The sequence below is a fragment of the Meles meles genome, chromosome 3 (genome assembly GCF_922984935.1).
Source record: "Meles meles chromosome 3, mMelMel3.1 paternal haplotype, whole genome shotgun sequence".
Classification (NCBI taxonomy): Eukaryota; Metazoa; Chordata; class Mammalia; order Carnivora; family Mustelidae; genus Meles; species Meles meles.
Window position 1 is genome coordinate 143227618 of NC_060068.1, and position 18445 is coordinate 143246062.

The 18445-nt window shown below is 42.1% G+C and overlaps 1 protein-coding gene across 11 annotated transcripts in view; it reads left to right on the forward strand.

Annotated features, from left to right (window-relative positions):
- HTR4 (5-hydroxytryptamine receptor 4) overlaps positions 1–18445 on the forward strand; it is a 188683-nt gene that overhangs the window by 108018 nt on the left and 62220 nt on the right. For all 11 annotated transcript variants that reach the window (XM_046000614.1, XM_046000618.1, XM_046000616.1 and 8 more), the window contains 2 exons: positions 16156–16309; positions 17189–17230. In XM_046000614.1, coding sequence (XP_045856570.1) covers positions 16156–16309; positions 17189–17230 — 196 coding nt within the window. The remainder of the gene's footprint in view (positions 1–16155; positions 16310–17188; positions 17231–18445) is intronic.

An 18445-nucleotide genomic window follows, 5' to 3' on the forward strand; every position in this document is an offset into this window, starting at 1 on the left:
GCTCAATCCTTTCCTCCTTCCAGAGGCTGTCTCTGACTCCATCAAACCAGTTCTGCTTTGTAAAATTTAGTGCAATTGTGATTCAAATCAATTCTTTAATTTTGTGCATGTGTACATTTTTAATGAAGTATAATTAATATGTCATGTTATAGTACTTTCAAGTGTACACACAGTGCTTCAACAATTCTGTGTATTATTTAATGCTCACCGGGATAAGTGTAGTGACCATCTGTCACCGTACAATGTTATTACAATTTTATTGACTATATTCCCTGTGCTGTATTTTTCATCTCTGTGATTTATTCATTTTGTAACTGGAAGTTTATACCCCTTATTCTTCTTTGTCTATTTCACCCATCGCTGCCCCCCACTTCCCCTCTGGCAACTCCTTATTTGTTCTCTGTATTTAAGAGTCTTAGGGGTTTTTTCTTCTTTTTTTTGTTTTGTTTTCTTTCTTATATCGCACTCATATGTGGAATATCTTCCCTGAGGGGAGAAAGTGCAAGGATATGAATAAGGACAGGGTCCTGCCCTCATGGAACTCCCCCCCCCCTTTAATGGGGAAATTAACAATCGACTAGTAATTACATAAATACTGATTTGGGTATTTGGAAAACACTGTTCAAAAAAATAGAGTATTCAGTACACTCTCTTTTTGAGGCGATTCTCTTAAAAATCCTCTTTTTGTGCCACCGTTAGTTCCAGTTCCTTCTCTGATAGTGGACATCAAAACCTCCAGTGCCATAAATAAGATGCAGTCAGATGGTTTTATTTGGTTCATTTTCCTCAAGGAGCCTGGGAAATTTGCCAACTGTCTCTAGCATCTCTTGTCTCTATACCAATATTCTCGTTGTGCTGGAAGGTCCGCCCTGAACATGACAACATGACAACTTAGCCTGGAAGAGTACGCTTTTATTTATCATCTAACTTATGTTTGTTTGTTTGTTTATTTATTTGACAGACAGAGATCACAAGTAGGCAGAGAGGCAGGCAGAGAGAGAGGCTCCCCGAAGAGCAGAGAGTCCGACGTGGGGCTCGATCCCAGGACCCTGGGATCATGACCTGAGATGAAGGCAGAGGCTTTAACCCACTGAGCCACCCAGGTGCCCTAACTTCTGTTTTTCTGTGTCCCTCCCAGCTGACAGTTAGTCTGGGTTGGACTGGGCTGAGCCAGAGCACAGAGTGAGTGTGTCAGTGAGATGTGATTCCTGGCAAAATGTTTTGTCTTCCTCTCTGGAACTACCCTGAGTCTATGGAGACAACTGATCTAGGGTAGTGCTTCCCAGGCAAGAATGCTGACTATGATTCTTAATTCTACTGAGATGGCAGACCTTTAGATCAAAGCAAGATGTAGGACTCCATTAATATTATAAAATGTTTTTTTCCCAACTGCAGTGCTCCATCCACTGTGTTTCCTGGGGCTTTGAGAATTGAATCCTATTAATGAAAGTTATTGCCTTGTTAAAAATCATTTCTGAAGCATAATTAAACTATATACGTCATATAGTATGGGTCATGGGAGACCAGAAAACTGCATTAAAAGCATTATAGTACAGTTGATTGTTTTTAATTTGAGGTTCTGTGATGAATGAAAACCAACTATTTGTCATAGAGTACTGGTTCTAATCCAGCCACTAAAATCCATGGGAAATAGTTATGTGTGTTGACCTGGAAAGAGACCTCTGGTGTGTTATTTGGAAAAAACAAAAACAGAAACAAAAACAACAAGTATCAGATTTCAATGTTCAGAATAATTCCACTTCTGTAAAATAAATATAGAGATCTTTGTATCTAGGTGTACATGAGTGAGTGTGAGACGGGTAGAGACAGAAAGAGAGAGAGATTGACTATGAATGAAATTGCACCAAACCAATAACTAGAGTTATATGGCCGTGGGGGTAGGGGGGTGGGCAACCGGGGGGAGGCGGGAGCCAAGTTGGGAGTGGTCCTGGCCAGACTGGATAATCAGTTAGATTATCTAACTGATAATGGGTCGGGAGACATCACTGTTGCTAACTTCTAAAATACAAGTTTTAAGCTTCAGTTTTCCCTTTGCTAGATCTTGACATTTCTTGAATGTAGGAGTATCCATAATAGCCTTTGGCTGAAAGTGCTCCTTAGACCAACACAATCTCAAGTCACTGAGAACATTCTGACATTAGGCTAAGAGTTCCCTCTGAGGGCTGAGCAAGGCAGAGAGCACAGACATCTTCTGGCCAACGTGTCCCCTCTACTTTCCCACAAGAGGCCCTGGATTCACCCCCGGTGGAAGCCCTTACCATCTCCTAGGGTCAGCACCCTCTAATTCCCTCTGACCCTCCCATCCATCTTCCTTGGTCCCGCCCCAGGTCATGACCTTTCACCTGACCCCCTGCAGCAGCCTCTTTTCTAATCATCACAGTTTTAAACAAGCATGACAGTAATACCTGGGCATTGTTAAAAAAAAAAAAAAATGCCATCAGTTTACAAGTAAGAACATAAAAAGGTCTCCATTTTCCCTCTGCACTTCCACAGCTGAAAACTCCAGAGGTAACCACTGTAACTAGTAGCTCCCTTTTGTAACTAGTCATTTTATATGCAAGAAGCAGACTTCAGTGAATATATTTTTAGTTTACTCAAACGGATTTATATTTTAAATAAATCTTTGAAAAGGGCTTTCCCTGTATATATCCCAGTGAATTTTCTGAATGTAGCGTTTTGACCAAATTGCTTCTCAATTGATATATTAGTAAGATCTTTTTCAGCAGCGTGTGACAGAAAATAAATTGATTGGTTCGGTTAGCTAAAAAGTCTGGCGTCAGGCATGGCTCTGAGGAGGGTTTGAACAATGCCATCTAGACTCGCTCTCCCCGTCTGTCTCTGTCACCTTCTCCTGCTTGTGTCTGCCTTTTCTTCTTTCTTCTGTCTCTTCCTTCTCATTCTCTCTGTCTCCCTCTCCTTCTCTGTACATTTCTCTGTATTCTTGTCTTTCTATCTGTCCTCTCTGTCCCTATGCTGTGTTCTTATTGGATTCAGTCTTAGACTGGGGTTAGAAAAATGAGTCTTAAACCATCCTTTACTCATGAGTCTGCAAGAGCAGAAACCCAAATGATCTTTCTCATGGAAGAACTTTGGCAGCCTTTGCTTGAGTCACACTTGTCTTGACTAATCACCCTGGTGGGACGATACACCCGGTTGCTGGGCGGAGGTGAGGCGACGTGCCTGTCAGGTTTACCTGAAGTGTATGGCATGGGAGAACACCAGTTCCCTCCAGGCAGACAAGAGTAGCAGACATCAGCTTCTGTTAAGCTGGTTGAGGGACATGCAGATATCTTTATGGAGCCTCCACAACATGACAAAGGTTTGCTATTCCCTCCCCTTCTTGTTTTAGGCCAAACATCCCTAGATCCTTCCACTGGCTTCATAGGCCAAACTTCTTGGACTTTTTACCATTTTGATCCCCTTTCCCTCATCAGTGCTGTACTTTGTCCTGTATTTGGCATCAAATGTGACTCCCCTTCACCCAGTGTACTATTCCCTACAGCATTGCAAGATCTCCTCGTTGATACCAAATTGCCGCCCTTTCCCTTGGCAGCCCAAGAACTTGATGAGTTTTATCTGCAAAAACTATTCCAACCATTTCTTAGTCACAGGTTTTCTTTTAAAACAGGTTTACTTGTTAAACACATGATTCTGACTCAAAGGTTGTGTATTTCATCCTGTGCTGGAGAGAAACATGTCCGCACGTCTTCAGGCTCTCCGGTAGCACCACTCAGCTTTATAACATGTACGTGAAAAGTGGCTGTCATTGTGAACTTGTGTCACACAGTTACTTTTGTTTTCCCAATGAGATTGAAACAGGCTTCTGTAAGGAAAATGTATTGTGTTTCCCCTTCTCACATACTCTCCAAGGCCTGGTTCATGCTTTGTACAGAATAGTCATATTTGTTGAGTGAATCTCATGCTAGAGGATATGAACTCTTATTTTTATATTCATTTCATCAAATATGCCTTGAGCACTTGCTAATTGCTAGGAGCTGAGCAGAGCAGTGGAAGTGCAGTGGTGAACAGCCAGAAAAAGCTCTGAATCACAGAGCTTTCAGTCTAGAGGGGAATACTGGTAGTCAGTAGGGAATTATGGTAAAATGGTGGCCATTGAACTCAAGGAGAACTTGGCCTCCAAAGCAGGGGAAGCTCTAGGAGGAAGTAACGGTGAGGCTGGGATCTGTGGAATATGCACATGTCAGTAGGTAAAGGAAAGAAGAGGAGGCATGAGGAAAGAAGTTTCCAGAAAACAGCACGTGCAAAGTCCCAGAGGTTTCTCAGTAACATCAACTCTAGGCTAAATTCTTATCTTGTCTTTCAGTGCTTTACCCAACATGTCCTCAGTCTGTTTTTCCTACCTCAGCTCCCAGCCACGAGTGATCCATTATCATATCCTGAGTATATGCTTCCTCATAGCCCCGTGTTGCTGCCTGTGTCTTACATTCCTTTTCTTTCCTGATGAACTCTTACTTTTTACTATTCAGGCAAAATATGTCACTTTCTCTACCAACTGGCCAGGATTCATTCCCAAGATTTGTTGTTTCTTCCTGAGTGCCCACAGAATGTTAAATATCAATTATCACTTACCTTAATCATTGGTTTAGGTCCTTCTCAGCCTAGACTAGAAGCTCCTTGAGAGTCATCCTCCAGCTCACCTGTCCTGTGCTCTTCTGATCAGTCCCCAGTAGCTGCTCCAGGCACATTTAGCTGATGCTCTGAGATGTGATTTGTGGTTGCTTGGACAGACTTCAGTGTTCATTTTTCTACCCTTCTAGAATGTGCAATGTAGCAAACAATTAAGGACGAGGCTTGGGATGTTAGACAGCCTGGATTCAATCCCGGCTTGAGTAGTTATCAGTTGTCTAATCTTGAGAAGTTACTTAAATTTTCTGGGTTTTATCTACTCAGCTGTAACATTGTACTAATAATAGTACCTTCTCTTTGGAGTTTATGAAGAATGAATAGCGGAATGCATGCAGAGAACATACTACGTATGTTATACTAGTACTAGTATACATATACTAGTACGTACATGGGACGTAGTAAGGATTCAGTAAATGTTAGCCACACTGTCCTTCCATTATTGTTTTCTTTCAAATGCAAATTTCTACTGGTTGGTGTGGGTGCCTTCCCAGACACTGGTAGCTGCCTTTTCCTTTGTGTTGAATGACTGAGAGTCCTTCAAGGTTTGCCCCTCAACCAGCTAGCACTGGGCCTCTCCCCTTTACCTTTGGAGAGCTTGCCCATTCAACAGCCTCACCAGCACCCCTGGCTGTCATCTCTCCTGCAGTTGTGTCCCATGCTGGACTCTGGGGTCCCATCTCTGCCTGTCTCTTCAGCATCTTGCCTTAAGCTTCTGTCTGTCTTCTTAATTCTAGTGTGCCCAAAGTGGAAATTTCCATCATAAACTAATACCCTTTTCTACTTTGTACATCAGAGGTGCATCTATTTGTCATCTTTTAGTCATTTAAATCAATTCTTTGAAATCATCTTTGACTTACCTACCATGACCACTGGATGCCAAATCATAGATGTATTTTCGTAAATATCTTTCCAATCCATCTTCTTCCTCCTCACTCCTTTTCCCCCTCCCATTTCTTGGTTGTTGCAGTAGGTTTTTAGTTATTATTCCTGTATATTCTCTTATTTGTCAGGAGTATCTTTAAGTTATTTAAATATCTTTCCTTATTTTCCATGGGTCCTCAGCTCAAAAAGCTTATAGGGTGCCACGTAATCTCCTTCCTCTTCCTAAATAGGCTTGCTTTGATATCAACTTGCCCATTTATTTACTAGTAATACCAGAGCATGGACTTTGGTGGAAATGGGTTTAAGTCCCAGTTTTACTGTATCCTGGCCGTTTGATATTAGTTGAGTGGATTGAACTCTCTGGGGCTCAGTTTCCTCATATTGAAAATGTGGATGAGGGGTGCCTGGGTGGCTCTTGATTTTGGCCCAGGTCTTGATCTCAGGGTCATGATATTGAGCTCGCAGCAGGCTCTGTGCTGAACATGAAGCCTGCTTAAGACTCTTTCTCTCCCTCTGCCTCTCCCCCAACCCGAGAGGGGCTATAGGAATTAGATACAATATAGAATACACCTCTGGCCACATAGTGTGCCCTCAGTGAGTGCATGGCACCTCTGGTAGGAATAGTGGTCATTGTAGCAGAGAGAAGAAAGACAATTATGGTACAACTGGAGAGCAGCTGTGTCTCAGGCATAGACAAAAAACTATGAAAAACCAGACCAGAGATGGGGAACCGATTACAGATCTCTAACAGAAAGAATTCTCTCCTATTTTTTTTTTTGGAGGGGGGGCAGAAAGAACTTTCTAGGTTATAGGATTCTTGAGCTGAATCTGGAAGGGTGGATGGGGCAGTCATCCAGTGCCTGGTGCCAGACTCTCCTAAATTCAATCCACACATGTCCTAAACTTAGGATACCTTGGAAACCTTCATGTGTGTCCAGTAAGCTCTGCCAGGATGTTTTCAGATGACAGTTCTGGCAGATTATTCCTTTTTCTTTAGTCTATAATAGCTCAAGAAGACCCCCTCCTAGATAGCTGACACTCCCCTTCTTGCAAGTTTTCTGATCTCGAAGCCATAGAAGAATATTTAACAGAGAGGAGCACAGTAAACATTAGATCTACAAATGCACAGAGGGTTATGGCTCCTGCAGAGGCCCAGTCTGATGCCCTTCAGGTCTCTGATGGAAAGGCGTCTCTCCCTGTCTCACCACCCCCACAGTTTTTTCTTCCTGGAACCCGAGTTCTCACTCTGCTCTTGGGTACATTCTCGGCTCCCCTTTATGTCCCTGGCTCCTGATGAATATCCCTGTTGGGGTCTTTCTTCATTGATCCTCTAGGTGACTGACCATTTGCCAAGCCCCTTGGGGAACATAAGAAAAGCCCTTTAGTTTTTGGTTTTGGTTTTGGTTTTGGGTTTTTTGGGAAGCTTCTGCTGCTTCTCCATCTCTTTCAAAGGGGAACCAGAGCAACTGGAATATTAAAAAACCAGTTACTACAACCAGAAAGATAAATCTCTTTATCCAGAACTCTGCCACAAAATGTTTGGCTAGATCCCCCTACTGGAGGGAGTACTGTTATCCAGCCAGTGAACCCCACAGTTAAACCAGACTATATATTACTTGTTTACTTGTTGTGTTTATCTATATAACATCTGCCCCCAAATTTAATGGCCTGAACAATTGTATTATTATTAGATCTCACAGTTCTGTGCACCAGGAATTTGGGCTTGGCTAAAGTCTCTTGGTGGTCTTTAGCTGGAGACTGGACTAGCTTAGGAGGGTCTAAGGCAATTTATCACATGCATAGCACTTTGGTGAGGTCATCTGGAAAGCTGGGCTCAGCTGGGCCCCTCTCCCTGTCCATAGATTTCCAGGTCTCTATACATGATCTCATGTTAAATCATGTAAGAAATCTAACAGGGCTCTTTTTTTTTTTTTTTTTTTTTTTAAGAGGCTCTAAGAAACCAAGAGCCCTCTTAAAAATTAGTCTCGGGACCGGCATACAATACTTTTCATGAACTCTTGGTTGCAGCAGTCACAAGACAGCCCAGATCCAAGGGAAGGGACGGGCTCTCCACTTGTGGATGGGAAGGGTCAAAGTATTTGTGGCCATCCAACACAATTACAACCTCTTACAAAAACTAAGATGTAATTAATCCCCTTTTACATATAAGAAAACAGACCCGAAGACACCAAGTGATTTGTCAAATGTTGGAAGGAATAGCCATGAAAGAGTTGGGACTACACTGCTTTTCTTGCTAAAGGCAAAAATGCCCTTGTAACTAATAAATTTACTGATTCAGTGAAGCTCTCTATCCCCTTAGTCCAAAGCCCTGAAGACCATTAGCTTGCACTTTATGAGTTGTTGGGAACCATGGGGAGAGGGGGTAGTCTGTGGTGAAAGATTTGTTTTCCTGATCCCATTGCCATACTTGGGTCTCAGCAGCCAGGTGCTACTTCATCTCTTCTCTCATGCACTCGATACTTCTTTCTTTAGTTGATTTGATCTTGATTAGACATTTGGTCTCAGTGACCATCTAGGATGTTACCTTTGATCATTTCAGGTAGGAGAACTGGGCCTGGATTAAGTCCATAAGAAGATACTACATATCATCAAATTCATTGCTTATAACCAATATGGTCTCAATGCTTCCATTCACTTTTAGGGACCAACTCATTCACCATTTTGTTTCTTATAATTGACTACCCGAAGAGATGTTGAACCAAGTGACTTCCATTTTATTTGTTAAATAATTTAGAGCCCCTGATTCCAAAGTGCATTTGAATCTACTTGAATTCATATATATTTGTGTGTATATCTATATATACCCTCTGATCTTTTACTTATTTATGTATATGTGTGTGTGCGTACACACACACACACACATATAAAAACTTATATGCTTAGATATTAGATATATACATAAAAGATCAGAAGAAATAGAGGTAAAAATAGTAACTATTATTTCTTATTATTTATGTGCCAGGAAGTTTCTATTTTAAAACATTTTGTCATCAATTCTCACCGTCAGACAAGGAGGTGGACACAGTGATTCCCATATTACATGTGAGGAAACTGAATCGTGGAGATCAGGATAACTGATCCTGAGACCACAGAGCTAATAAACGGTTAAGGCAGGGAGAGTTGATACCCAGATCAAGGCATAAAGTAGACTGCTCAAATCTCCTCTAATTCTGAGAATCTAAGGTTCCAAGTTATTCTCCTTGCTCCTTCTGCTTCCCCTGTGGTTGGATGGCAGGAAGTGAGGAGGAAGAATTTTCCTTAATTGCAGGACGAGTGGGGAAGAGATTAGCATGGAGCTTAAAATACATGACTGTCTTCTAAGAGTTGTCAAAGTAAATTGTGTCCCCAGAGACATTTAAAAGCAATTTGAACACACATTTACACATGGCTGCAGTTGGGGAAGCGGGTGGCTGGTGTATCAAAGGGGATTTTGATGGAGTTCTATAAGCAATAGTTTGAAATGCTTTTGCATAAGACATTTCTTTACAAAAACTCATGCCACATCTTAGTTAATCCAGGCCATCTGGAACCTCACTTGTCACTTAAGCATTCATTTAACCGCTTTGTAAAAGTATTCTAATTAAAGAAGAATGGGACTTGTCCAAAGGAAGTCTAAGGAACAGATATTGCAGATAAATCCATCCCTAAGATGAGACAAAACTGCTTTCCCTGATGAGCACTGCCCACCTAGCCTGTCAACCAACAATCCTTCCTCCTGAATTTGTTGTAACTCAGTTTCTTTAGTGGAGCACGCAGCAGTGTTGGTTGCAATGGACATTTTCCAGTTCAAAAAACTTTTGGTGACTCATCCTGGCATAGCATACAAAAACTTCTGAGACAGTGGTTCTCAGAGTCCCCAGACCACCAGCAGCAGCGTCCCCCAGGAACATAACAGAAATGCGAATTCTTGGGCCTGATTCCAGATTTTCCAGCAACCTGTTTCAGCAAAGCCTCCAGGAGATACTGTTGCATGCTGCAGCCCGAGAACCACTGCCTTTCAGCTGGCCTTTCTAGACATATTTTTTTCTATTTCCTTACAAACACTCTGTGGTCCAGCTAACTTGTATTCTTTTTACATTTATATGGCTATGTGGAGACATGGATATAAATTTATGGTTTTATTTTGTATATTTATATATGATAAAATTATATAAGTAATAAATATATAGTTATTTGTATATTTAATATATAATATAAAATTATTTATATACCATATATATTTTTAATATATATAAATTATATATATATGTATATATATATATAAAATTTCTGTCTCCAGGCCTTTGTTCAGACTGTTTATAGTACATGGGTTGTACTTTCTTCTCTACCATCCTGACCCAGGCTCTGGTGACCACTTTAAAAGACATTTGTTGGAGAAAACCTTTCCATCCCTCTACCAAATATGACCCTTACATCCCAAAAACTTGGTCCCACATTGTAATGGAATTTATTTTAAATGGTAGTGGCTACGGGTTTATTATGTATTCAACCCATTCTGTGAACATCCCCTCTATCGAGCATTGTACGAGGCGTTGGGGATATAGTTGTAAACGAAGCAAACGTTTTTGGATCTTATAAATCAGGTAAGGTGGACTTTTCTCACCCCCTGTCATAGATCATAGCTCTTTGAGGGAGTGCGGGTGTCTTGCACAGCCGGGTGTCCCCCAGGCTGTATTAAGTTACGGTGAGCAGGGCGGAAGGCAATGTGCTAGTCTTCTATGGTCTGCAGAAGATGCATGGGAGTCTTATGCTCTCATTGGTAGTGGCACACTAGCACGTGCCGAGGAAACGGAGGCCCTGCTATTAGGGCACCTCACCTCTTCCAAACCAGGCTTTCTTAACCTCACCACTGTGGACGTTGTAAATTAAGTGATTGTTTTTGTGTAATGAGGGACAGTCTTATCCATGTAGCACCTCTGACTTCTACCTGCTGGTGCCAATAGCATCACCCTTCTCAGTTGTGACAACAACAAATATCTCTAGACATTGCCAAGTACCCCTTGGTGAGCAAAACCAACCTGGGTTGAATCCAACTGGGTGTATGTTTTCCTACAGAAAGTAAGACTTCAGAAAAAAATTAAAACTCTCCTTAGATGTCTGTAGGAGCATTATGCAGAAAAAGAATTTGAGATAGAAATGTATAATTGAGCCAGAGGGTGAAGCTGGAGGTTGACAGAGAATCAGTTGTGGAAGGAACTTTCTTAACTTCAGGACAGTCTTTAAGATTTTATTTATTTATTTAACAGAAAAGAGATCACAAGTAGGCAGAGAGGCAGGTAGAGAGAGAGGAAGCGAAGCAAACTCTCTGATGAGAAGAGAGCCTGATGTGGGGCTCGATCCCAGGACCCTGGGATCATGACCCGAGCCAAAGGCAGAGGCTTTAACCCACTGAGCCACCCAGGTGCCCCAGGACAGTCTTAAGTTTAGAAAGTAAGGCAATGGGCTATGGTCCCTGGGAATCCAGGTCTGGAAATACTTCATTTTAGAGAGGATTTGGAGATTTCAGGATTTTGAGGATCCTACAAGTTCTGAGATTCAGTGATTCTGATTGTTTCTAAAGTGGCTTTTAAAAAATAGAAACATCCCTTGGGGACTTTGGGAAGGGGGCAGAGTGAATTAATAATGATGAAATTGATGTCCTGGCCTTTGAGTCAAACTGCCTGTATTAGATCCCAGCTCAGCACTCATCTTGGGCACATTCTGAGCCTTCTGTGTGTTTGTTTCCTCATCTACAAAACGGGTGCCTTTGTAGTTCCTATCTCAGGAGTAGCTGTGAGGACTAAATGAGATAATACAGGGAGTGCCCTCGGTAAGTAAACTCAGCCAGTGCGCTTTGCCTGATCTCCAGAGAGCTTGCAAATTTAGCTACTTCTGCCTAGTTGGGGTGTTTTGGAGCAGTTCATGAAAGGATAAATAGTTTTGTTATTTGCAGGGGTAATATAATTCAAATATAGGAATGAAAAAACAGCTACGACAGGTAACCAGTCTGATTTCTGTCTGGTTCCTGATCTGTAAACAAAGGTTAGAATTTTTAAGGAAATTCCATTATTCAGTTAACACTCGGGCTCAGTTTTTATTAATCATTTTATTCAGTGATGTTTATTTTCACTTACTTACTTTAGATTCTTGAATGCAGACTTTAAGAGAATGTTTATTTTTCTCGATTCATTGCTAGAAAGCAAAGATTATAAAGTTATCAGGAAAGATAGAAGGATATGACGTGGCTTACTTAGGGCAGCTGCCTCACGCGTGCCAAAGCCTTGGTAAGAATCTTGAACCCATCAGTCACGTGGCTGCTATGATCAGAGTTCCAAATAAAAATCTCATATTTTCTACTCCATGTTACTTAAAAATCAAAGTATGTCTGTCATTAGACAGCATCAGGCTGGATATGATGTAGAGGGGAAATTCAAGTCAAACAGATACCAAGACACGAGTTTGGTATTTTTCCTATGCATCCTTACCTATCCCTTCCAACATAGCCAATCAAATTCAAATAACATAAAATTATTTCTTTTCTTTTACTGATTGCTGATTTTTAAAGTAGGAAATAAAGGACTTTTCTTAGGCTTATGCAACCACCCCACAGCATGCAAGAGTAACTTTCGACAACCATCGGTGCAAGAGACCACGGATGCCTTCCTCTGAGCCCCTCTGGTATGAGCTGTCCAAGTAACCATTTTTCAGGCATCCATTATCCAGCATGCCTACCTTATAGGTCAAATAGAGAAAAGACTGGTGAAATGTGTATGACATCCATGGTATTCCCCCTTGAGGTTGAACTTCAAAGGGAAATCTGCCATCACTATTTACTTCTCTATGGCAGGAGCTCCTGGTAACCTCAGGTAATGCAAATAAAGTGAGAACACTGGACGAGCAGATCATGGAGAGATCATTTTTTTAAAAAAATTAAATCTAACTATTTTTATTGAGGTATAGTTGACATACAATATTATATCACTTAGATGTACAACACAGTGATTTGTGACACTTACATACTTTATGAATGATCGCCACAATAAGTCTCATTGCCATTGGTCACCATACATGTTATTGCAATGTTATTGACCGTATTCACTATGCTGTACTTTACATCTCCATGACTTATTTTTTTACAATTGGAAGTTGGTCTCCCTTGATCTTCTTCACCTATTTTGCCCATCCTCCCCCACCCCGACTATGAACATGAGGAGATTTTATTGTGCACAAGATATTCATCATGCCGTGGGAATGAGGTGATCACTCTGGTCAAGAAAGACTTTCACAAAAATGTTCTGAGCGCTAATAGGACTATCTATTCTAAAGTCTTCTTCTGCACATTCTGTTGTCTTCCCAACATGACCCTCTAAATATCTATATCCACCTAAGGAAGTTTAAAGTGTCTTTGCAGCTAAGATGTCCTGCTTCCTCAAACTGACCTTTTTGTCCCATAACATACTTAATTTTGCCTTGTCTTTTGCACTTTTGCATTTCTGTACCATTGGAGACCCAACCAAAACCCCTGAAATCTTGTCTTCACTTAACTTCTGTTCCAAGTCTCAAAAATCATAAATCATACAGCAAAGACAGGGCAACATCTGTTCTTCACTTAGCCCTTGATTGCTTTCTTTGGGATGGTAGATGAAGGGATATTCTAACTTTGAGCTATGATCTGAAAGTATGTGGAATCAAACAAAGATAATCTTACCTAGAACAAAGTATCTATGAAGGACATGTCTGACTTTCAAAATCATTTTTATGGAGGCAGGAAATTTTGCTGGAAAGAGATTGACCTAAGCCAACTTTGTTAGTTAGCTGGAGTTGTCATAACGAGTACCATAAGCTAGGTGCTTGGAACAGGAAATGTGTTGTCTCACAGTTCTGGAAGCTAGAAGTCTGAGGTCAAGATGTCAGCAGAGCCACACTCCCCCTGAAACCTGTAGAGGAAGGATTTTTTTTCCTTGGCTTTTCTTAGCTTTTGGTGGTTTGCTGGCAGTCTTTGGTGTTCCTTGGCTTGCAGAGGCATCATTCTAATCCTCCATCTCTGAGTATATCTGAATCTGTGTCCAAATTTCCTTTTTTCTAAGGACATCAGCCATATGGGATCAAGACCTACACTAATGTCCTTATTTTTACTGTATTACCTCTGTGAAGACTCTATGTACAAATAAGGTCATCTTCCAAGGGACTGCAGGTTAGAACTTCAACATATCTATTAGGAAAGGGAGAGAGGACACAACTCAATCTGGGACACCAGCTTAAGCAAAAAGAGGAGTTTATTGGAAAGATATTTGGTGACTTACTTATTTGAAGGAAGAGCTAAAGCAAGAAGACCTAAAAAGGCAAGAGCATGGTTGCCCAACCACCCAAGGAGCAGGACCTACTCCCAGCTCCACTAGGAAGCTGCTGTATCAAGCGATGTCCACTGACTTCCCATTCCCATCTTTGCATCACTCCACATGGCATTCAGAATCCCAGGAGAAAGTCTGATTGGGTCACTGCGTGGCCAGAAAAATTGGGAGCACCATCATTTGCTCTCCCAACAACATGAAAACAACAGAGAAGAGATGATTCCCAAAGGTTTTGGGTTGCTATTACCAAAATAAAGGAGGTAGGATGTTAAATGGATAAAACTAAAGTCTTATCTAGACTCTCCAGCAGGAAACAAGGAAGGGAGCACAATTTGGGAAAAAAATATTTTCATGTACTCCGAATTCATGATTAATTCTATGTTCATAATAAATCCTTGATGATTATTAATATGGCCATTCAGAAAAATTTGTCAATCTGGTATGATTTGCCTTTCCTATAAGTCAAGATCATGGAGGGAATTCCAGCTAATCATGATTCTTTTACTGCATTGTCTTTAGTTATATTTTGCTACCATGTCAGGTTTATAGATAGAGAAAATGAGTTCCCAAGTGAGTCTTTCTCCCAATCTTTGGTCCCTTGTTCCCTGTACTCTGGTCCAGGTCAGGACACCTGCTGTGTTGCTGGCCACAGGAAGCCTCCTATCATGTTATGGTCAGCTGCTCCCTGAGGCCTTCGAGAGAAGGGTATAATTCTCCCCCCTCCACTTGAGAGGCACCCACTTCTCATGTTCTGGCATGGACGGGGCTCTTTTTTATTCCACCCTCTTTCCCAATTCATCCCACAACCACCTCTTCAAAGAATATAGCCATTGTTATGTTAGTTATGCTTTGAATTAAGAAAAAAGAAGAGGTGGGAAAAATTAAAGCCAGTTGCATAAAATGTGGGCTATAAGGGGCTGTCTTATCATTAAATGGTATAAAATCTTAAAGAATAGACTTATCCTCCAAGCTTTCTGTTTGCACTTATTCTTTGAAACTTCCAAAGAAGAAAGAGCTGATAGACCTACTGGAGTGTTTTGCCTGCTGTTAAATTCCCTGAATGGCCTGGCCGTGAAGGTGGTGATTGCCAAGACTGGAATAACATGCAGGGAGCAGTCTGAGAGTTAGAGACCACATCACTGAGTGGAGCAGGTTGCATCTGTCTCCGGAGGAAAGACGGAAGCTAGTACGCTGGCAGAACAGGGACTGGTAAGCAGTGAGTCCCATGAGGGAGAGCACATTCCAGTAAATGAGGGTGAGGTGGTCTCTACCAGTAGGTAGGACATGGTGGAGCAGGGAGTATTTGAAATTTTACATTCTTGGCATCAGAGAAACAATTAAATGGACTAGTCCCGAAGTATTGCGTGTCATTTCTGTTCATAACTCCTTGGCCAGACCAATCATTTGGCCTCATCCAACTACAAGGAGGTCAGAAGCACATGTGCCCAGAAGGGGGAGCTGGACATATTTAGCAAACAGCAGCAATGACTTCCACTTGTCAAAATGCAGACTCCCTCCCCAACAGACTCTGATTCAGGAGATCCTTGGAATCTGCATTTTAAATGGGCCTCCTCAGGTGAGTCTGATGCAAGGGAGAAGAGTGGAGTCTCTGGAACACTGACTTAGAACTTCACCTCAGGATAGCCAGGGGATCAAGAGGATGGGGGCAAATCTGACATCCAGTTCTTCGTGCTCAGATGTAGGGCCAAGCCTGGGAGACTTCATCTTGTTACCAAAGGGGGCCACAGATGCCTGGACACTGTGGTCCAGAGGCCTAGACAGAAGATCCTGAAGTCCCCAGGCACGGAGGTAAGTGTTAGAGCCATGCCTGAGACAGAGCAGGCCCTCAGGTGTGTATCAAGCTTCTCAGTGACAGTGAGAAGAGGGATGTGGGGCCAACTCCAGCAGTGACTCTCAGCCGTGATCTAAGGTTGATACTTATGTCCACAGAATCATGGGCAATATCACATCCCATTATGTAATTGCTTCTTTCTTACCTCTGTCCTTTACTGGCATCATCTTCCCTTCCTCTACTACCCTCTTTCTTTGCCTTCTCCCCATTATTTTCTCTTCTTTTCCCTCTTTATTTTTCTTCTTAGTCCCCCCTCCAACTTTCCTCTTTCCCAGTATTTCCTCTTCCTTCTCCTCTCTGCTTCTTCTCTATTCTTCTTTCTCCTGAATCTTTCTTCCCTCCTTCTCCCTCTCATTCCTCCTTTCCCGTGGTACCCACGACTTATGTATGTTCTCTCTCCAGGTATTATGCCATCTGCTGCCAGCCTCTGGTCTATAGGAACAAGATGACCCCTCTGCGCATCGCATTAATGCTGGGAGGCTGCTGGGTCATCCCTATGTTTATCTCTTTTCTCCCTATAATGCAAGGCTGGAATAATATTGGCATCATTGATCTGGTGAGTACTTGTGCAGACCCTGCTAGTTTCCTCTCTTGATGAACTTTATTTGCTTGGGGTTCTAAATAAACAAACAATATCAGGTTGGGTGGATAGTATCTAAGAAAGATTCTGATAGTGGTCTGAGTGATAACAGTAACAACCAAAAAATGCAAGCTAACATTTTGGAATGTTTGCTGTATACCAGAAAGTATGCTCAGACTCTACATAGGATCCTGACAACATCCTTCTCTCATCTCCTCCAGATGAGAAAAGTCAGGTTCAAAAAGATGAAGTGACATGCCCAGTAAATAGCAGAACAGGTACTCAAAGCTTAGGGTTCGGACTACAGAGCCTGAGGCATGTGAGGTGCCCTGAGAGGGCTTCAGCCCATTTCATGGCTTCCAGTGATCCACAGAAAACACATCACATGGGTGGAGGCTTCCAGAGAATGGGGAGAGACTCCTGGGCCAGGAGCCGAGAGAATTGGACCTTGAGCCCACTCTGTAGGGACCCTGAAGGACTGCAATGAGAAGGTCTTCAGTGGAGGAGCGTGTCTTGTAAGGGTGCAGGAGAGCAGCATGGGATGTGCGTGCCAGGCATTTGCCAGCCCCTGTCCAGAGGATCTTCAAGAGTCTTCCAGCTCTGACACATGGTGCTGATAGTGCCAAACTTGCAATGAAGACCCAAAGTTACCATGGGGTTCACTGGCAGTGATATCTCCCTAAGGAAGTTGTCAAGCAGTCACTTTGCAGTGGGGACCATGTTGAGGTAGGAAGGGGATTGGAGATGACAGACTGAGAGCAGGCTCCCACCCAGTAATCCTAGTTAGAGTAGGAGCTGCTTGTTCTTCTCTCCACCACATTCCCAGCCCCTAATCTTGCCTTGTTCTTTGTCCAGGAAAGGATATCCAAGCCAAGGCTGGGCCAGGATTTGCATGTGGTATGTCAGAACAAGAGTTCCTTGGGCTTCTGAAAGAAATGCTGGGGACAAAGGAGTGGAGAAGTAAAAGGGAATTCATACCAGGGAGACTGTATGCATATTTTCTTGAGTCCTATCCTTCTTCTTTCAAACTTCCAGTTTCACCATTTTCAAGGGAGATGAAATTCAAGTTTCCAATGACCAGTAGAGTAATAATTATGGCCGGCCAGTGTTGAACACTTACTGTTGGCCGAGTCCGTGTTCACTTAATCATCACTTCTGTGATCCTCACTCAGGCCTCACAACCATGCCATGAGGTTGATCCTACCATTGCCCTCAGGAAAGGAGCATCAGAGAGGTTAAGTTTTGAGCTGAAGCCACAATGGCAGGGAGTGGTCATGACTCTAGCTACTGCACTCCAAAGTCTAGGCTCTCAATCCCTGTGGTAGACTTACTCCCTAATGAAGAAGGCATTTGGAAGCATAAGCTTTTTGTGCATCAGAACTTTCAAAAAGAGTACAACACTCTTACCTTTGGATAGAGAATTCCTAAGGGAAATCATTTAGAGAATTGCTGTCCATTTTGAGGGTGAGATAGAGGCATCCCTAATTCACTTCATGCAGCTGGGGAATGGGGCATCTGCTTGCTGTGAACATGCCTAGTATTTGCTCCATGACACTGTGATTGCATTGCCTATCTTTCCACTCACCTGCACCAATTCAGGCCTAAGAGAAGCTAGCACGACCCGTACGTCCACAATACTGATACAGCTGATTCTCACCGTTCGCAGTAAGTGAGTTCTATAAAGTTGCCACAAGTCCTGAATTAGCAAATACTGACTCTGCTCCTCGGAGAAATACAGGGTTAGTTTCCTACAGGTTCTGGTCACAATGTTTTCATCAACTAGTCAATTCATAATATATGCTGCTTAGGAGAGAGGCCCATGAGATGTATGGTGACTATAAGGCTGACACAAAATAATGGAAACTAGAATCTGCAAACTCTAATCAGAAGAAAGCTGGTGTAGCTGTGCTATTATCAGTGATAAAATATGTTTAAGGCAAGTCATACTGCTTGAGATAAAGAGAAGTATTTCCTTATGAGAAAAAGGTCAATAGGAAGGTATATTTTAATCTTATAATATACTATGAGACAAGATGCTAGATAAAACACAAATAAGATAACATGTGTGTATCATATATGTTATTCATGCATTTGCTCATGTATATGTTCACA